A 22,016-nucleotide genomic window follows, 5' to 3' on the forward strand; every position below is an offset into this window, starting at 1 on the left:
TTTACATCTTTGAAATAAATACACGGAAAACACCACCATTGCCACCCCTCATGAGTTTGAATATCATCAATATCTTGCTAATAAAACAGTTTGACCAGAGATTGATACGTGGACATTTTATTAATTACAATTTGTCATGTAAAAGTCCAGCAGGTTCATACAAGGTTCCTGCTGTACATCAAGGAGCTCAATGCATCTGGGAGAAAATCTTGAGTACTGAAGACATAAAGCAAATCTAAAAACAATGAAAAACACAGGGAAAGAAGCTGGTATTAAAAATAAAAAAGGAGTAAAACACAAGAGTTGTCCACACTAGCCAGTAGTGGGTCATGGAAGTGTTGGAGCTCGTTTACATTCTGAGGAGGAAAAAACGAAACTCATAAAACATAAAAATAACATTTTCCAAAGGGATTTTGCTGGTGCAAACATGTCAGGATTTTCTTTTCCCTCGGCACACAGCAAAAACATATAAAACACTCCAGTAAGATGTCGTAGCCGTATCACCAAACGTCTCTGGAAACGCCACAGTAATATCTCAATAAACGTACTCGTCAGTTATACATGTCAATTATACTACATTGGAAAACATTTTTAAATTTAAATTATTTACATCCATCTATCAAGGTGAAAAAGTGAAACCAAACCGACGGGATGCAGCGGCTGAAAGTTCCCGTCCATCGAAACGTTCCTGCTACATTTACATCCGGCTCTGTACGCTCCTCACGGTTCGGGAACACTAGTTATTAGGATGTGAGAAAGCAAAGAAAACACAGTGAAGGAGAACGTGACAAGCCCATTTCCCATAATGCAACAAAAACACAAAAGGACAAGCTGGTATATATACACTGTAGAAATGACATATAATTCAAATCATGTACACACACACACACACACACACACACACGCCTCCCGCTTCTTTCCTAAATATACACGTTTCCTTTAAGTGAAGTATACAAGTTTGTAACAGTTGTACAAAGATATATATATATCTGAAAACGCGGCTTATGTAATAATTTATAATGCCATATTTCCTGCCAGTTACAGTGATGTGAAGTGTTTCTAGCGTGTCGTAATGTCCCGAGCTTCTTTCTCGCGAAACTCGGTGTTGTCATGTAGTGCAAACCCGTTTTCTTTCAGCACGATCCCTTTGTGTCCGTGTTGCAAGTGTTGTCTACATGAAGCTCGCTGCTCTCCATCTGCAAACGTCTCGGGAGGAGATGGGAGGAGATGGAGACGGGGTCGACGGGGTAAGTTGGGACGGCTCAGAGGTCAGGGAAGCGGCTGGGATCCTCTTTGTATTCGCTGGGAATCGTGAAAATGGACTCGTCGAACTCGTCGTAGCGGAACTCCTGAAAGGTCACGGTGGCGGTGATGGTGGGAAACACCGGGATGTCTGCGGGCGGGAATCACATCATCATCACATCATCAACATCATCGTAACACACAGGTGAAACTGGAAAAATTAGAATATCCTGCAAAAGTTCATTTATTTCAGTAATTCAACTTAAAAAGTGAAACTAATATATTATATAGAGAGCCTAAGTCCTTCCCCTTCCGGTCGACCACCATGGGACCTTATTTCGGAAAAATATTGAATGGTAGTCAATGGCGAGAGACAACAAATATTTTGATCTGGTTTGAATTGTGCCCTGAATTACACATATGATGTTTGTCAATTTAAAAGATACATTTTAAAGTAAAGGAAGTCGCAGTTTGATGGAAAACCGTTGAGGTATAAGACTGTGAAAATACGTAATTACAAAGACTACAAACCTCAAAGGCGCACATTTTCTCTCAATGAATGAAGCTAACTTTACTGAGGCTAACGTCTGTCATTGTTTCTACAGTCTTACGTTATAATCATAACATTACGAGTGTTTTGTACCAGCAGACTGCACACACACGAGCAGCGGATCTCACTCGTTGTTTCGCTTCTGGGAGATGTAGTTCACTGAGCGATTTTCACATAAAACTAAATGTTACTCTTCTGTTTTATGACAAACTGCGACGTTTTTGACTTTTAGAATTATCTTTTAAATTGACAAACATCATGTGTGTAATTGAGGGCACCGTTCAGACGGAATAAAAAGATGGTCTCTCGCCATTGACTACCATTCATATTTTTTCCGAAATAAGGTCCCATGAGTTGGAAGCGGAGGGGCGGGAATTAGGCTCTCTATAGACTCGTTAGAGTCGTTAAAGTGAGATATTTCAATATAATTATGGATTACAGCTTATGAAAACCCCATATATATATACTATATATATACACATATACAAAACTAACTTTATCCGGACAATAACTTATTGTAGAACTGCTGTAAAGCCAAATAATCCAAAATACTAAAAAAACTAATATTGTTAAAAACAAAATATATATATATATATATATATATATATATATATATATATAAATCATCTGTTCTCTATGTGAATATACAGTAAAGTGTTATTTATTCAAAAGCTGAATTTATCATCTTTACTCCAGTCTTCAGTGTCACATGATCCTTCACAAATCACTCTAATATGCTAATAATCATAAATGTTTCTTGAGCAGCAAATCATCACAAAGTTCAAAAGAACAGCATTTATCTGAAATCAAATAATACCGTTCAAAAGTTTGGCGTCAGTCAGTACGCTTTATTTTTGTTTTTTTGGGAAAGAAATGAATACTCTTATTCATCAAGGATACATTAAAGTGCCAGTAAAGACATTTATAATGTTACAAAAGAATAAAGTAAATGTGTCTTTACCTAATTTGACAGGAAATCCAGGTGGGAGTTTCATCTGAACAAATTCTCTGAGTTTATTAAAGTGCTTGAAGGGTGCGATGACCTCCAGAACATTTAACAGCCTGTAAAACAAGTCAGATGATCTGAGATCAGTGAGCGTGCGGACAGCGGCTGGACTCGCGAGAGAGGGAGCGAGCGGGACACTTACGACTCGATGCCCAGAGGGAAGTCCTGACTCATGGCCACCGTCGCCTTGAAGTTCTTCTTGCTCTCTTTACACAAGAGCTCTCGGCCCAGATGAGGAGCCCTGCGGACAACAGAACATCTGTGGATCGTGCAGGTATTACTGTAAATATACAGTATTACTCTATTATGAAACCTGCACAAAGCACTGAAGACTACACTGCAATGCATTCTGGGTAAAATAAGACAATTTTCAAAACAAAAAACATGGTGGATGGAGTAAGCGCATTCAACCGCCTGGTGCACTTTACCCCAGCGGGAGATATATGTGTGTGTGTTGGAGGAGTGTAACAGTCACAAGGACATTTTACTGGGAGATTTAGCGGAGAATGTGGAAACAAGAAGATATGTTAAATTTGGAAAAGGTCATTTTCCCCTTTTCCTAACTGATTTTTGCTGCTGGTTGCCACGGTAACAGAGTCTTAACCTGAGGTGTCTCCTTTTTTTGGTCTAAATTAAAGGAGTAGTTCACTTTAAAAAAAAACTTTAGCTGATAATTTACTCACCGCCATGTCATCCAAGATGTCCATGTCTTTCTTTCTTCGGTCGAAAAGAAATGAAGGTTTTTGATGAAAACATTCCAGGATTTTCTCCATATAATGGACTTCAATGGGGTCCAAACGGTTCAAGATCCAAATGAGAGTTTCAGTGCAGCTTCAAAGGGCTTTAAACGACACCAGACGATGAATAAGGGTCTTATCAAGCGAAACGATCGGTCATTTAAAAAATAAATACAAAAGTTTAAGTTTATAAGCTCAAATACTCGCCTTGCTCTGTTCTGTGATGCGCGTTCGTGACTCTCCTGTTCGAACTCGTTTATCAAAATGAACAAATCTTTTTTCGAGTCGTGACTCGAAGTGTCCTAGATAAGACCCTTATTCATCGTCTGGTGTCGTTTAAAGCCCTTTGAAGCTGCTCTGAAACTCTCATTTTGACCTTGAACCGTTTGGTTCCCATTGAAGTCCATTATATGGAGAAAATCCTGGAATGTTTTCATCAAAAACCTTCATTTCTTTTCGACTGAATAAAGAAAGACGTGGATATCTTGGATGACATGGGGGTGAGTAAATTATCAGCAGAAGTTTTTTTTAAAGTGAACTACTTCTTTAAGTCAGACTTTATTTTTGTGAAACATTAGACTAGTCTGAGCACTATAGATCTAAAACAGTTTTGTGAAACCGGTCCTTGATCACTGTGAACTGTAACGTGGACTCGTGTATTTTCTGTAAAGCTGCTTTGAAATGATGTGTGTTGTGAAAAGCGCTTTACAAATACTTGTGAAATGAATTCCTCTCACAAAACACTCATATCTGACGTACTTTCCCGTCTCGGCGGTGATGTATTCCTCCCAGGAGATCGTGTTCGGGGACGGAGCGGTCAGCGACTGGCGCCTCGTCGGCTATCAGGACACACAGAGGGAGAGAACATTATTAAACAAACTTTAAAGACGGCCTATTATGCTTTTTACTCTTTAATGTTGCTGTTTGAGCATGAAAAAGTTATATATATATAACAATATATAATTATATATATATATATATGTCAATATATATGTGTCAATATAGAGAGAGAGAGGGGGGAACACAGCGGTCACCTCAAAGTTCTGCTCGATGAGATTCCCGCCTTTGCTGAAGCTCTCCATGATGGCCTTGTTCCTCAGTATGTCCTCCTCGCTCAAGTGCTCGCGTCTCTTCCTGGACTCCAGAACCAGACCGTTGACCATGTAGAAATCAGCCAAGAAGTTCCCAACACGCTCCTGCGGGAACAAGGTGCTTTCAGAAGGCTTCCAAAGACCCGGAGAGAATAGGGATGGGCGGGGCTTTAACCTGTCACTCACTTGAGATCCACCAATGGGAAACTACAACCATCCAATCAACTCCCCACAGACAAAATCAAGCCCCGCCCACATTTGTTATTGCTTCAGAAGCGTTTCTCTCGGATATACACTGCATTTATTTGATCAAAACTTAAGTAAGTATGTGAAAGAGCTGTCTTTTATGTGAATATATGGTAAAGTGTCATTTATGCTGCGTTCAAGTGCTATGGAAAGTAGGATATTTTCCACTTGTGAACTGGTATTTACCAGTGTGTTGCGTTCAAGTGCTTTTGTTGTCGTAATGTGGTAAAAAGATGGAGATCCAGACCTGTTATTTAAGCTAAAACTATTTTAGATTGCTTAAGTCATCTGCAACAGCAAGAAAATGATTTATAAAAACCAGGGCTGTCAAACGATTAATCGCGATTAATCTTATCCAAAATAAAAGTTTGTGTTTATATATGTGGATGCACGGTGTATAATTATTTTATATATATATAAATACATACCAATGCTTCTATACAGTATAAATAAGAAATATTTTCATTTATATACTCTATATAGATTTATATATAATTTATATTATATAAAAATAAAAATATTTTATATATAAATAAAAAAAATTTCTTAAATATATATCCATTTATGTGTATTTATATATATACAAAATAATTATACACAGTGCACCCACATATATTATGCAAACACAAACTTTTATTTTGGATGCGATTAATCACGATTAATCGTTTGACAGCCCTAATAAAAACTCAAAAGGTAAATAATATGCTATCTATTTTCTAGATCATGAATAGTATTTTTTTTTACCATTTACGACTCTTGCGGTGCTCTCCGCCATTTTAAAAAAGGTTCAAAGGTTATCTCATCTCGGCAACTCGTCCATCAAAATATCCTACGAGTTGCCCAGTGGAAAATACCACATGAGGGGGTGTTCATGTGCATTTTCCACGTCGGCTTTTGGTATTTACCATAATTACCATTGAACGCACATGAACGCAGCATTATTCCTGTGATCAAAGTACTAAATATTCACATTAAAAAAAAACATGATATTTAACAATATTACCGTTTTTTTGTTGCATTTTTAATCTGATTTAGAAATCTTACCGATCCCAAACGTGTACGTCATAATAGTGAAGAAAAGACGAGTGTAACTCCCTCTTCTTCTCGACTTTAACTACATCACATCATCATATTTCATACTTGGCTATAGATCACACTGACCGTTTTGTCCTCTCGGAAGAGCCAGCCGGTCTGCGCGCGCGAGAAGGTGATGGATTTAGTGGAAAGCGTTGCGGAGTAAATGTCGCTGCTCATGAGGATGTCCACTTCTTCCTCCGTCTCCATCTCAGACTCCTGAAACACACACACACACGGATTATGCCACTCGTCAAAATAAAAGTCCTGCTCCCAACACATCGGCCAGTCAGAAAAACGTATCAGCCGACGCCGATATTTAAAAAATGTCAAATATCGGCCAATATATCGGTCAGCCACTAGATATTTTGAGAGAACCTGGATGGATGTACATGATCCCTTACATCGTTACACCCCTACACTGTGCCACTGTTCGTCCCACTGTTACTGTACTTCATTTTATTTTTTATTCTAAATTGTTTTAATTATTTACTGTATTTTATTTTTATTATTATGATTTTTTTTTTATTCTAAACTGTTTTTATTATTCTGATTTCTATTGATTATTTTAATTTCTTCCAGTGGTGGAGGAAGTACTGAATCTCAGTACTTAAGTAAAAGTACAAATAAACAGATAAATATTTACTTTAGTAAAAGTAGAAGTAACACAATGACAACCATACTTAAGTAAAAAGTAAAAAGTACTTTATTTTAAATGTACTTTAAGTATTAAAAGTAAAAGTACTTGCATAACAATTTATTATCTTAATGTCTATTTTCTAATGATTAATAAAACATTTAATTCTAACTCATTCAACCTAATAGCCTACTCCTATAATGATGTTCAATAATGATGGAAAAAAATGTCACCATTTCTGAAACAAGCTTGCAATTAGGCAATATCATGCTTATCCTTACTATATGTTAATATGTTTGGCAGTAAACGCGATTCATTTATGGTGCAATTCTGAACCTCTTGGCTTGCCATAATCCTAACCAAACCAAACATATATTACACACGGTGTGTTTCCTATGCACGTAAAAACAAATTTTCGCGTATGAGTTGCATGATAAACATACTGCGTGTTAGACGCATTTAGTGTGACCGGGTTGATATACTGTATCTATGGCAACCAAACGTCACTGGTGAGACAAACGTGCAACGAACGGACGGTCAGATTACGTTTTGGCAGGGGAAAAACTGATCAGAAAATGTAACGAAAATGTAACAGAAGTTGTAGAAATGTAGTGGAGTAGAAAGTATAATAATTGCTGCAAAATGTAACGAAGTAAAAGTAAAAAGTAGGCACTATTTATTGTACTTAAGTAAAGTAAAGATACGTGAAAAATGTACTTAAGTAAAGTAACGAAGTATTTGTACTTCGTTACATTCCACCACTGATTTCTTCTATGTAAAGCACTTTGAATTGCCACTGTGTATGAAATGTGCTATATAAATAAACTTGCCTTGCCTTACACCTCTACACGTTACACAGCGCAGTCGTGATGACGAACGTACCTCGTGATGAATCCGCTGGAAAACCTTCTGCTCGTTGTCTAGAACCACGAAGGACTCGGAGGGAGCGGCGTCTCCGCAGAAGATGAAGCTCAGGTCTCCTCGCTGACACTTCATATCCGTGAAATCGATCAGTGTAGTGTCCAAACTACAGCACACACACACACACACACACTCACATTTCTGATCAACAAACCCTCCAGAGACACTTCACTATAATTCCCTGGTGTTTCCTCGAGTGAACGTGACAGAAACTAGTAAGTGTTTCCTGTCAAACTAACGATCACTAAATGAAGAGTTCAGATGCAAAAGCCTCTAAATGCCATTTGAAATTTTCTTCTAAAATGACCATTTTTATCAAGCTTTTATATTTAAGTTCAGTAATTTCACTTAAATAACAATTAATAGGTAATTATCATTGCCATTTAAGTGAAATTACTGAACTTAAATATACAAGCTTGATAAAAATCATCATTAAAGAAGAAAATTTCAAATGGCACTTAGAGGCTTTTGCATCTGAACTCTTCAAATACACCCTCGTTAAAGGAGGAGTTCACTTCAGAATTAACACTTGCTGATTATTCACTCTCCCGCACGTCATCCAAGATGTCCATGTCTTCCTTTCTTCAGTGATTAAAGTAATATTAGAAATGAACGTTTTTAAGGGGAAGCACTTCCTGTTTCAGTTTGTAACTGTTTTCTTTATTTCACATGTAAAGAAAACATCTTAAAGATGTTTGTTTAACTTTTTGATTCAGTTTTAAATGTTCTGTTGGTTGTATTTTATCCCAGTATTTATGTAGCGTTAAAAAAACTGAAACAGGAAGTGCTTCTGGACCAGTGTTGTTTACATCTTGCGAAATGGTCTATAGGGACCTTCGACCCGTTTGGACCCCACTGAAGTCCCTTATATGGAGAAAATCCTGGAATGTTTTCCTCTAAAACCTTCATTTCTTTTCCACTGAAGAAAGAAAGACATGGACATCTTGGATGACGTGAGGGCGAGTGAATTCAGATTCAGACCCGCTACAGGAGATGAAGCGTACCGGATGTTGATTCCCTGTTTGTAGATCTTGCAGGCGTCGGAGGGCAAGATCCGTGACAGTAAAGGCACTGAGGAACAGAAAATGAACAACTTTTACACACACAATCTGCAGCAAAATGCCTATTCAACATGTAATGCCACTGAATACAAAACATTTAACTGAAAACAGAGAGAGCGCCTCATGAAAGCTAAACAGGATCAGCTCATATTTCTCCCATACAAAACAAAAACAATTTTTTTAATGACAATTGAGCACATTTCCAAGTCAAAATTCTTGAAATGATGAGGTATCAGGGTTGCTATTAGTTAACTAAAGCTTAAACTAAAACCATAAAATATATTTTTAATACTTAAAGATTAAAATATAAAATGTAATCTGAGTATTAAAAACTCTTAATTATGAAAATATCAAAAAATCTTCAATATCCTCATGCAGAGGTAGAGTTTGATCAGGACAGCAGTGACAGTGTTTGTCCAGCAGGGGGAGTCAGCGTTGAGGTGAAAGCCACGCCCACAAAGATGGCGTCATCACTGTACACACTCCCTCCTGTCTGCCACACACACACACACACACAGAGCTCCGTCCTGTGGCTCATCCTGACACAGCCTCGCGATAACGACCGCAAACACAAACGAACACACAGACCCTCATTAGCAAACTCACCCCAGCTCTGGAAGTCCCAGTGGAGCTCCAGATAAAAGTCCCCGAGCTGCAGAACGACAGACGTCACTCAGTTAGAGCAATCGGGGCAGCTTGAGAAACGACATGCATGCACTTCTATCGCAGACTCTCTACGGCCACTAGAGGAGCAAGAGAGCGTGTGCACATCTGGCCGCATCTCCTTAGCCTAGCATACATCTAACGCAACTCAAATACACATGATTATTCTTTCTTGATGTTATGAACAATTATGAATATTTTCTATCTGCTTCTGTTTTATATTGGGAACGCAAACTCTGAATCAACACACACCAATGCTGCATGTGCTAAATGTCAATCATTTGTTAACAAGTATTTCAATGATTATTACATTTTTAAAATTAATACATTTTTAGCTAACAGTGATTTTGTATATGTACACATCAGAACGTGAGTCTCTGAGGACAATGAGTGTGTGTGTGTGTGTGGTTAGATGAGCTCATGTTTGTGCACCTCTTTCAGAGCCTTGAGGAGACGAGGCCTCTTGTCCTCCACGGTCTCTCTCGACTGCTGTTTCAGCTTCCTCAGCAGAGCCGTGACTGCAACACACACACACACATTAGCTTCCTCTATCAGGAGTCAGGACACCATAAAATTATTATTAATTATTACTAGAGCCAGACCGATATATCGGCAGACCGATATTATCGGCCGATATTAGGCATTTTCCAAACTATCGGTATCTGCAGTTATAATGGCGGATAAATTAATACTTCAAAAATAAAATAAAAACAGACGAAACACGCTTGAATCATGTCACGAGTGTTGGAGTTGTATAGTTTGTCCACCAGAGGGCGCTCTACACCGTTCCTGTCGGCAACACTCGTTGAGTTGGTCATTGCTTGAATAACAATTAAAAGAACATCCCCATCAGTTCTCTAAACTCAAATAAGCATGACACAATTTGTGACCATCATGTCCAGTTTAAAAAAATAAAAAAATAAAAAATAAAATATCGGCCGATATATCGGAATATCGGATTTTAAAACCCAAAAATATTTGTATCGGCCTTCAAAATCCTTTATCGGTCGGGCTCTAATTATTACAAGACTGAGCTAAAAACAAATCTATTTAACAAGTATTTTGTATGATGTGTCCTTATGTGATGTAATGTGTGTGTGTGTGTCTGTAAATGTATAGTAATGTACAATGTAAGTGACCTTGAGCAATGGAAAGATATAAATTCAGCTTCTTCTATTATAAAAATATACATAATAATATATCAAAACACAATTGTAAAAAGACACCACAAAAATTATAATCATTGTAAAAATAGTTATTTAAAGAGAGAGAGAGTGTGTGATTGTGTGTGTGAGTGCGTGTGTGTGTGAGAGAGATCAGTCATTAACACACACTGACTGACACAGAAACACCCACAGCACGACAGAAATAAACCAGTCTCAGCGTCACACCACAGCAGGAATCACACCATAATGAGCGCAGTGTGTGTGTGTGTGTGTGTGTGTGTTAATGAGCAGCTCTCTAATGGGGTTTCCTAACGAGTGGCTCCAAATCAATCTCCTCATCCCCGAGATAAAGCACTGTGATTGGCTGATTCCGTGATGATGTCAGAAACACTCGGACTGGACGACAGAGATCTCTCTAATAAAAGATTGTGGTTGTTTGTATATTTCATTTTCGCTATCTTCTTCTGTGGAAAATAAAGTTATTTTGAAAAAAACAACAACATTGAAACCAAAGAACTTTACGGACAATTAAACTATTACATTGTTAAAGTTTAAAGAATTCTCATCATTTCAGACATCATTTTTGATTATAACAATTAAAACAAATTTTAAAAAATTAAAAAATGAGAACTGATTGTAAACTGCAATATTTATTATGTGACGAAATTTCATCTGAACCGCATGTTTTGCATTTCTAACACACACACACACACACACACACACACACACACAGTCCAATGCAAATGTGTCGTATGTAAAGTGTGAGCAGTTCCTCGTTAACCGATCGAGCTCTTCATTAACACAGACTGATACACACACACACACACACACACACAAATACTCACTCGAGGCTGAAAAGGCTTTTCAGTGAATTAATGACGGTGAAACGTAATCCAGAGTGAGATTTAATCCGGAGACACACACCGGCCGCTTTAATTCACCACAACAAACACACTCATTTCATTTGGACTATTGCTGTCCTGAATGGAAGAGCTACACACACACTTACACACACACACACACACACACTCAAGCTCACTTACACTCTCACACACACACTCACTCACTCACACACACTCGTGTCCTGATGAAGCTCTTTTCATCGGCGCACACAGCTGAGCATGAACACAGAGGAACTCCAGCCGTTACAGAGCAGCCAATCAGAACACAGTATTTGATTCTGTCCAGGAACTCAGAATCAACGAGTTTTTTAAACTTTATTAAAGTACTAAAATAATTGAAATAAATTAAAGTTAATAAAAAACTATGTTGAAATTTTTTTTAAATGTCAAAAACACACAAAACTTTCAAATAAAAAACAAAATATAACCATCAAGTAAAGGAGTGGCGTACTCATCTGGCGGTCCCCGTAGCTGATGGCCTCGGCGAGCGGACTCCATCCCTGAGCGTTCTTCACCTTCACTGGTGCATTGTGGGCCAGCAGGAGATGAGCACACTCTGGAGAGAGAGAGAGAGAGAGAAACTCAGAAACTTCATGTCTCTTGAATGATTTATAGAGACGGAAATCCACTTTTATCTTTATTTTGTTACTGTATTTGTTTATCTGATAGTATTTGCTTTGACGTTATAAATGCCCTTGATTGTGTTCACTCTCACACACACACAACCAACACTGATAAACAACACACACACAAACACTCACACACAAACGCTCTCACTCACTGACTCACTCACTCACTGACTCACTCACTCACTGACTCACTCACTCACTCTCTCACTCACTCACTCACTGAATCACTCACTCTCTCACACACAAACGCTCTCACTCACTGACTCACTCACTCAGACTCACTCACTCACTGAATCACTCAGACTCACTCACTCACTGAATCACTCACTCACTCACTCACTGAATCACTCACTCTCTCACACACAAACGCTCTCACTCACTGACTCACTCACTCACTGAATCACTCACTCACAGACTCACTCACTCACTGAATCACTCACTCTCTCACACACAAACGCTCTCACTCACTGACTCACTCACTCACTCACTCACAGACTCACTCACTCACTGAATCACTCACTCTCTCACACACAAACGCTCTCACTCACTGACTCACTCACTCACTCACTCACAGACTCACTCACTCACTGAATCACTCACTCACTCACTGAATCACTCACTCTCTCACACACAAACGCTCTCACTCACTCACTGACTCACTCACTCACTCACTCACACACTGAATCACTCACTGACTCACTGACTCACTTACTTACTGAATCACTCACTGACTCACTCACTCACAGACTCACTCACTCACTGAATCACTCACTCACTCACTGAATCACTCACTCACTCACTGAATCACTCACTGACTCACTCACTCACAGACTCACTCACTCACTGAATCACTTACTCACTCACTGAATCACTCACTCACTCAGTCACACACTGATTGACACTTCTGTTTATGCATCTTTACAATAAATAACACTTTCTTTGATTTTTTATTATGCATTACAGTTGAGCTACACACACACACACACACACGCTCTTCGGTCCGCCACTGAGATGTGTGTGTGGCGCAGAGAGGGAATCGTTCACTGAAACATCCCGCTTTAATCGTGAGAGGAGGAGCGGGAGCTTAATTTAACACCGCTCTTCTTCCTCAGAGGAACTCAGTGTTCAGATCCACACACACTCTACAGCGCTGACGGACACACTCATACAGTCGTGTGTGTATCGTCATGCAGAAGCTGAACGAAACGTCTGCCAGTGTGTGTCAACGCAAAAGAAACTCTTCATCCGTCAGACTGGAGATGAAGGTCAAGCCGGTCATCGGGCCTTTGGGAAAACACACACTGTGCATATTTACACACACACACTAACCTGACCATAAACCTACCCATCTCACACACACACACACACACACACACACACACTAACACGACCCCTAAACCTACCCATCACACACACACAACTTTCTGCATTTTTTCTGCATTTGCATTTTTACGTTTTCAAAAAAACACATTTATTAAGTTTATTTAATCAATTTTCCTTGTGATAACCAACAAAAAGTCCTCATGAAGTAGAAAATCTCAAGTTTTACTGTCTTTGTGGGGACATTTTGTCCTCGCACGGACATAGCTGTACACACACACACACACACACACACACACACACACAGCTCTGCTCTCTGTAACCGCTGAGAGAAACACACTGACGGGCAGCCGGTTTGTATCACTGCCAAAGTGTTTTGTGACCTTCTACAACTGACCGCACATGAAGCGCCACACACACACACACACACACACACACACACTGCTCTGTTAGTGCTGAACAATGTCCTTCTCTCTGCTAGAAATGCTGCTTCACACATTCGGCTCAACACACACACTTCTGCTCATGCACAATGTGATGTAAATAAATACATACAAAAACATGATTTAAATAAATAAATTTGATTTTTTTAAAGAAGTCCAATAAATAAAAAGGATGCAAATACATAAATAGAACTAAATTAGCTCTACTAATACTGTCAACATAATAGCGTTTTTGCTGCACTAAACACAAGCCACGCGAGCGCAGAAGTGCAACGCACACACACACACACACATGAATCAGGACGGCTCGAGTGTGTGTGTGTGTGTGTGTAACAGAACAAACCCTGAGCGAAGCCTTCCTGTACAGTCTCACCGGGGAGAATAACCCGCTTGAATTATTAATAAGCTTGTAGTATATTAATGAAATTAGAGTGTACAGTCGTCAACTCAGGGGAGCCGTGCATTAATATTTCACACACACATGCATTCAGCGTTCCTTAAAGAGCACATCGACTTCATGATAAAATACGGACAAATCCAGCGGGAGATTTCAGGCCATGTGTTGCATCATAATTCTAATGTAATTCTAAAAACATGCTCACAAATAAACATTCTAGTAGTTAATTCATTAGAGAATAAGAACTAAATTTGATGTGAAAAGTGTCTTTTTTTGGTCAATTAACTTCTATAGGTGTTGTTATATTCGACTAACTGGAGTTTTACTCGGTCGCCTCAGAGGCGTAATGTACTCGAACAAAGCAACAATAATAAAACCATGATTTGACATTTACTATTTACATTTAAAAACAAGTACTTCTGTACTTTTACTTAAAGAGGTCATATAATGCCATTTGTATACAAGTTAATATGATTCTTTAGTGTCTACGTAAAAAGTTTGTAATATACTTTAATTAAAAATTCTCATTAGTATTGTAAGAAAACACTAATTTTACCCGGTCAAAAACAGCTGTTTTCAGCACGCCGTTTCAGTGCATGTGCCTTTAAATGATAATGAGCTTTGCTGACTCCGCCCCTCTGTTCTGCGTGTGGAGTGTTGCCTTGACAACAGTTGAGGGATATTTTGGAGAGAGAATGGCAGCGGGAGTCTCTGAGGACACATCTGTGCAACCGGATCAGTTTGAACCGGAGATGACGGCCGCAAAGAAGTTCGACACGAACAGGACGTTTCTGATTGGTCGGTTAACATAATGTCACTTTGATCTATCTTTGTGTGCACTGGCAAGACGCTATTCTACTCCAGCGTATCAACAACGGCGGACTATGACGACCGCTCGCTCACTCAGGGCGGGTCTGTGTCGAAACGCTGCTGTCAATCAACAATCGTGGGAGGGGCGTCCGACCATGTGACGTCGACCGTGTCACACGGTCGAACGGCTCGAGGCAGGGGAAAACGTATTAGGAGATTAAAACAAAAACACTGGATGGATTTTTATCATGATATGATGGTTGTACAGGCACTGCCGACACACATCTCAGTGCAATCATCTCGTAACAGTGCATGAACCATTACATCACCCCTTTAGGTACAAATAGGTCTTTTACTTATACTATAGTGTTGTAATATTTGACCAGTAGTATCTGTACTTTCTCTCAAGTCCAAAACTCCTGATCCTGAGGATCCAGCCCTGAGCTTTCCTGGAGCCGAGCGACTCACCTTTATGACCCATCATCACCGCCAGATGAAGAGGAGTGTTTCCTGCAAGACAAGACAGAACTGAGTCACTCACAGTCACACGACTCGTTCCAGACGCGCCTCGCCTCGCCTCGCCGGAGATTAAGTGAAGTTTAAAAAGCGCAGGCAAGACGGACATGTAGTTTAAGTTCTGTTGCTTTTATATGAAAATAAATATATTAATGAACAAGACACCCGACACGTTGATTAAAATAAATAACAAATGCATTATTATTCATTAAATAAATCAGTGGAAAAAAATACAATGACATAAATAAATACTACTAAATCCTTTGCTTTGTTTCTGTTTTTTGGGCATTAGGTGTGTTTGAACAGCACTGAGATCAAATAAATCAATACAAACTTGATTTAAATAAATAATCATACCAAAGGCATGTTTATCAAGCATTTTTGCTTTAATTACAGACATGTTTTATTTATATTTATGACAACAATCAAAAAACCCGTATAGAGATCCCACTGTCGGAGAGTTCGGGAATATTCAATGATAGACCATGTCACCTTCCTTGTTTTGATACATTATAGTTCGAGATCATCCTGATCATTATGACTGATTAATAAGAGTTCTAGATTACGATTATTCTCGATCACCGTGTTTTTGGTGCATTATAGTTCGAGGTTAGCATGACCATTATAACTATGAATAAAAACACTCCAAGAGCATCATGGATGGTTCTAGATCACCATGTTTTTGAATCACTGAGGATCTAGATCAGCATGATCATCATTGACTGAATAATAACAGTTCTAGATTATCATGACTTTGGATTACTATGATTCTCGATCACCATGTTTTTGATGCAATAGTTCTAGATAAACATGCTCTTTATGACTCAGTTTACATGGTAATTATGATTAGCAGTTTACATCATTATGATTTTATCATTGTATGGTTCTATCAAGGTTACAGATCATCATAATCATGACTATGAATAATAACAGTTTACATGATCATGGTTCTGGATTATTATGATTCTCAATCACCATGTTTTGGGGCATTATTATAGTAGTTATGGATTATTATCATGATTCTCAATCACCCAGTTTTTGAGTCCCTGGGGTTCTAGATCAGCATGATTCTGGGTCATTATGAGCGAGTAGTTTGTTTATTATCGTGTGTGTAGGTCACGTCTCACCGTGGACGTCTTTCTGCGCGATGTTCTGAGTTCGGATGAGCGATGACAGCCTCCTCACGTCTCCCCTGAACACACACTCATGCACGGGGTACGCGCTGTCAGTGTCCCCGTGGTTCTGGTTCTGCTGAGAACTGGAGCGGGTGATCTTGTGGTTGCTGCCGCTGAAGATCTTGCTGCCTCGGTTGGCTTTTATCGGCCCGGTGGCCGCCGGTTCCTCGTCCGGCTCCAGCAGATCCAAACCCGCCTTGCGCTCTTTGCGCACCGAGCGGATCTTCTCTCCCGTCATATTTACACAGATGAGCGGTGGAAAACAGCAGCCCGCACAACATGAACACTGTCCGGTGACTCAACGGAGAAGGACGGGAATGAAACACGCACCGGGGCGACGCATCTAACGGTAAACAAACGACACACACTCACACACCCTACGAGGAAGAGCCATCTGCCATCTTCCGCTCATAGACTCGCGAGATTTACAAACGGGGGTTATAGAACGCAGGGGAGAGTCTCGCGAGAATGAGGGGACTCACCCTCATGCATCGAAACAATCCTCTACTCTCGCGAGAATGGAATGCAGGTTGACTAGAGACTGGCTGGTATCGCGAGATCGAATAATTCTGTAAGACACATCTTCATTTGTTTGATGTTTGGAATGATATAACAAGCTAAATAGAAGCGAAGATTTTGATTGTCATTTTATAAACTAAACGCTTAGAGGAAATACTCAGCAATGAGTATGAACTTACACATGGTTTAAGCGTATTAAAAACACCACATAGACAAACAAACAACATTAAAAGCTGGATTTACAGCTAAATAGTCGACCAGCTCATAATAAAGTGTAACCAAAAATAAATATATGAGGTGATCTTCATCGCTAAGTGAATAAACTCACATTTGCATCATACAACAACAGAAACATGTGTTGAAAGACTTTATTCTCAGACTGTGTGCGCGATATATTTCCAAAAAATCAGGTAGCTATTGCAAAAGAAAAGAGTGTTCTGCAAACAAAAATAAAGAACTTCAGAAGAATTCGCACACTTTTAAAGCAACAGATTTTTTTAATTTTTTTTTAGCTAAATGTGTATGACCGCGTTGTCCCCATGCCGACTGAAACGCAGAATAAGGAGCGTTGCAAATGAAACCACTTCATAATTCTTTATTTTTGTTTGCAAAACAACGTTTTTTTTCTCTCAATGCTTATTTATTTATTTTTTTTGCAAACACACACGTGTCATTATTTTGACTCCATAGGTGCTGCGCCACACAATGGCCGAGTGACCCGTGAGTGACCGCAGCAGAAGCTCAGTGAGTTCAGATCGTTCAGCAGCAGCTCTGGAATCTCCTCTCCTATCACACACACACACACACACACACACTTGTTTCTCTGGGATCACACGGATATATCCGATGGAGGGTTGAATGAAATCATTCTGATGATGAAATCTGCTAATAAGTAAGTATTACTGCTGGTTCTGACTCAGTTCTTGAGTAAAATGCTGGATAATGAAACCGTTCCTTAGTATGTATGAGATTAAAATGAAATCTGTTATATATTCATTTGTTTTAAAGAATAGTCCAATAACATGATTAGGATGCAAGTGTTAATAATATTTCTGTCCAGCTGATAATAAACACTGTAATGTTTCATGCCTCTTTTCCACTTGTTTCTCTATTATTTGCATGCCATTGTGAGTGTTGTAAGACCCTGTGTTTATGTGTGTTTGTGTAACGGTGACCCTTTTCATTGTCTTGTGTTACTCCAGCATTCTCTGGCTGTTTTCACATCACAACTCACTCTACACGCTCAGAAACTTTAAACATGTTTAGAAATGTACTATTAGTATTGATTTCAGTGTTGTCTAATGATCCCTTTTTATTTTTCCCTCAGAAAGTGCAGAATTATGCTTTGGGATGATGGATAATCAACATAGAAGAACTGTTAATGTGAGTAAATGAGTAGTGTACTGCTCTCGTTTTACTGTAAATTCTCAAGATAAGAAATTCCACTGTAAGAAATTATATTGCTAATTGTTTTGCAGTCACCATTATGGTGATCCATGTTCAATTTGCTTGGGATCTTCGATCTTGTATATTCATATTCACATTTCTGATCTAGACAATGCTAAGGTCTTCCTCCTAAGGTCAAATCTAGGTCTGTTATTGTTAAAGAAACAGCACACATAAAATATAAAAGTTTGAAAGTGACTCCTTTGTCATTTTTATACTATCCCATGACTGTCCGTTTTCTAATATGTCTCTGTTTGCTTCAGATGGCCTCCAGTGAACCTGATAATTATCAGTCTAACGAGGAACCCCAGCCCGGTGACCTCATCGAGATCTTCAGACCAGCCTATCAGCACTGGGCTCTTTACCTGGGAGACGGTTACATCATCAACCTCACTCCTGTCGGTCAGTGGCTCAGCATATAGATAAGCTCAAAATAATATTTAGGCCTTACGTATCTGAATGGCATATTAAAATCTCTATTCATTTGGATTAAACAGATTTAGTAACACTTTACAACAAGGTTACATTAGTTAAGTTCGTTGCTTAACATGAACATTTACCAATACATAATTAAAATCAAAAGTTGTATCTGTATCTATTGTTTTCCTTGAAAACAGGCCTTAAAACAGCTTGAATGTAACTCGACACCGTTGCGTCATTTAGTACTCGTGGTTCTATGAATATGCAAATGAGCCCCGCCTCACTCACTCACTCACTCAGAGATGTTGATCTGATTGGTTACAAGGTCGTTTGTGATGTCAGAATGTGTGTTTTTGAGACTGTCTTTGGTTTTAAGGAGGAAATACTCAGCAATACTGTCCACTTATGAACTTACACATGGTTTAAGCGTATTAAAAACACCACATACACACTGAATAATCACAGAATAATCATAATTTCAAAATGCATTCATTGAATTTGATTAGATTAGATCAGCATAAATCTGTTAATCAGTTACAAAATATAAAAACATGGCTAGCTGTGTAACAAGCAATATTCAGTGTTCAAATTGTATTTATTGATCAGTTAAATCAGTTTATTAGTACTATTATAAAAAACGGTTTCATCTATGTATGCCTGACTGACACATTTCCATCATGTTAAGTGCATTCCTTTATGTTAAAACTGTCCAAATGCATCACAAAAAAATGTATATGCAATTGCATTTGTGTTTTCCTCCGGTCAGATGAGAGTCAAGCGGCTGCCATGTCGAGTGTGAAGTCAGTGTTCAGTCGTAAGGCCGTGGTCCGCATGCAGCTCCTAAAGGAGGTTGTGGGAACAGACTCATACAGGATCAACAATAAATATGATGACGATCACACGCCGCTGCCCGTCTCGGAGATCATCCAGCGAGCTCAGCTCCTCATTGGACAGGAGGTGTCATATGACCTGCTGGGCAGCAACTGTGAACACTTCGTCACTCTTCTTCGCTACGGCGAGGGGGTGTCTGAACAGGTCAGACCAAACTAAAAAAATCCAGGAATTTGGTGTTTATGAAAGCTTGTTTTCGCCACAGAATAAAACATTTTAAAAGATAATTGCGACTTTTTATTTTACAATTGCGAGTAATAAAGTCAGAATTGCGAGATATAAACATGCAATTCTGAGAAAAAAGTTTATTTCTTGCAATTGCAACTTTATCACACAATTCTGACTTTATTTCTCACAATTCTGACTTTATATCTCAATTCTAACTTTATAACTCACAATTGCAACTTTATATAACATAATTCTGACTTTATATCTCAATTCTGACTTTATATCTTAATTCTGACTTTATATCTCAATTCTGACTTTATTTCACGCAATTCTGACTTTATATCTCAATTCTGACTATATCTCAATTCTAACTTTATAACTCACAATTGCAACTTTATATAACATAATTCTGACTTTATATCTCAATTCTGACTTTATATTTCAATTCTGACTTCATTTCATGCAATTCTGACTTTATATCTCAATTCTGACTTTATTTCACGCAATTCTGACTTTATATCTCAAGTCTGACTTTATATTTCAATTCTGACTTCATTTCATGCAATTCTGACTTTATATCTCAATTCTGACTTTATATCTCAAGTCTGACTTTATATTTCAATTCTGACTTCATTTCATGCAATTCTGACTTTATATCTCAATTCTGACTTTATATTTCAATTCTGACTTCATTTCATGCAATTCTGACTTTATATCTCAATTCTGACTTTATTTCACGCAATTCTGACTTTATATCTCGTAATTCTGACTTTATATCTCAATTCTGACTTTATATCTCAATTCTGACTTTATATTTCAATTCTGACTTTATTTCACGCAATTCTGACTTTATATTTCAATTCTGACTTTATTTCACGCAATTCTGACTTTATATTTCAATTCTGACTTTATATCTCAAGTCTGACTTTATTTCAAGCAATTCTGACTTTATATCTCAATTCTGACTTTATATCTCAATTCTGACTTTATTTCACGCAATTCTGACTTTACATCTCAATTCTGACTTTACATCTCAATTCTGACTTTATATCTCAATTCTGACTTTATATCTCAAGTCTGACTTTATTTCACGCAATTCTGACTTTACATCTCAATTCTGACTTCATTTCATGCAAATCTGACTTTATATCTCAAGTCTGACTTTATATCTCAATTCTGACTTTATATCTCAATTCTGACTTTATTTCACGCAATTGCAACTTTATATAACACAATTATGACTTTATATAACGCAATTGTGAGGGAAAAAAAGTCAGAATTACCTTTTTTTATTTTTCATTCTGTGGCGGAAACAAGCTTCCATAAGTATTCAATCAGCACCTTGCAAAAATTGCACTGATGTCATTGATTTTGGCACATATCAAATGTGTGAGTTCCCTAGCTAGGATGCATTGTGAAGCATCATGGGTGCTCCAACCAAAAATGCTGCTGATTCAAGAAACGCCTGAAGCCAAAAATGCTGTCAAGTACCATTAAATACATGATTACATAATTAGTCAGACACACATCACTGTATGTGCCTCTACTTTTCTGTAAGAACATCCATTCTGATTTATTTATATAATGAATAGTAAAACAATAATTTGATGTTCTAATTGGGAATAAGGCTGTTGATGTGATATTGTGTGGTTTTCTGTGTTGACAGGCGTCACGGGCGATCGGCGCCATCAGTTTGGTGACGGCAGCGGCCAGTGCGTTCTCAGTGCTGGGAATCATCAACACACGCTCCAGAAACAGGCCGTTCTAGATCCCCAGACCACGCTATATGGAGTGATCTGAATTATGATTGAAAGGCATCTGATGAAAGTTTTTTAGGTTGAAAATAGGTTGTGTGACAATGAACTTTTGTTGTGAAAGTATTAAAAGCTGCTTTATTTCACGCTTGAATATTCAAAAATACATTATTCTCCATTGTTGCGGCTCCTCTCTTCCCAGTCTGTCAGTAACGCTCTGTTTACTTGCTGT

General features: G+C 38.4%; 2 protein-coding genes across 2 annotated transcripts; one reads left to right on the forward strand and one right to left on the reverse strand.

Moving 5' to 3' along the window:
- Positions 1-101: 101 nt before the first annotated feature.
- Positions 102-17,010, reverse strand: ankrd13c (ankyrin repeat domain 13C). Its single transcript, XM_039690221.2, has 13 exons — positions 16,539-17,010; positions 15,364-15,405; positions 11,748-11,852; positions 9,661-9,746; positions 9,172-9,217; positions 8,509-8,575; positions 7,466-7,610; positions 6,034-6,165; positions 4,570-4,731; positions 4,295-4,374; positions 2,941-3,039; positions 2,754-2,854; positions 102-1,393 (listed from the first exon to the last, which is right to left on the reverse strand). Exons 1-13 carry the CDS (start codon positions 16,822-16,824, stop codon positions 1,263-1,265), a joined length of 1,482 nt encoding a protein of 493 aa, XP_039546155.2. The 5' UTR covers positions 16,825-17,010; the 3' UTR covers positions 102-1,262.
- A 770-nt stretch (positions 17,011-17,780) lies between these two features.
- plaat1 (phospholipase A and acyltransferase 1) lies at positions 17,781-21,924 on the forward strand. The gene is made up of 5 exons (XM_039690279.2): positions 17,781-17,997; positions 18,433-18,488; positions 18,815-18,953; positions 19,738-20,006; positions 21,697-21,924. The coding sequence occupies exons 2-5, from the start codon at positions 18,456-18,458 to the stop codon at positions 21,796-21,798; spliced, it is 543 nt and encodes a 180-aa protein (XP_039546213.1). The 5' UTR covers positions 17,781-17,997; positions 18,433-18,455; the 3' UTR covers positions 21,799-21,924.
- The last annotated feature ends 92 nt before the right edge of the window (positions 21,925-22,016 follow it).

The sequence above is a fragment of the Pimephales promelas genome, chromosome 21 (assembly GCF_988280905.1).
Source record: "Pimephales promelas chromosome 21, fPimPro1.hap1.1, whole genome shotgun sequence".
NCBI classification, from domain to species: domain Eukaryota; kingdom Metazoa; phylum Chordata; class Actinopteri; order Cypriniformes; family Leuciscidae; genus Pimephales; species Pimephales promelas.

What these genes read in the sequence shown, in the direction of transcription:
- ankrd13c (XM_039690221.2), bottom strand. Translation starts at nt 16,824, where the DNA reads ATGACGGGAGAGAAGATCCGCTCGGTGCGCAAAGAGCGCAAGGCGGGT. An exon ending in TCCAGCGGATTCATCACGAG is followed by an intron (nt 6,166 to 7,465) that starts GTACGTTCGTCA and finishes TGTGTGTTTCAG; the next exon opens with GAGTCTGAGATGGAGACGGA. An exon ending in TCATCGAGCAGAACTTTGAG is followed by an intron (nt 4,375 to 4,569) that starts GTGACCGCTGTG and finishes GTGTCCTGATAG; the next exon opens with CCGACGAGGCGCCAGTCGCT.
- plaat1 (XM_039690279.2), top strand. Translation starts at nt 18,456, where the DNA reads ATGATGGATAATCAACATAGAAGAACTGTTAAT. An exon ending in AACATAGAAGAACTGTTAAT is followed by an intron (nt 18,489 to 18,814) that starts GTGAGTAAATGA and finishes TGTTTGCTTCAG; the next exon opens with ATGGCCTCCAGTGAACCTGA. An exon ending in CATCAACCTCACTCCTGTCG is followed by an intron (nt 18,954 to 19,737) that starts GTCAGTGGCTCA and finishes TCCTCCGGTCAG; the next exon opens with ATGAGAGTCAAGCGGCTGCC.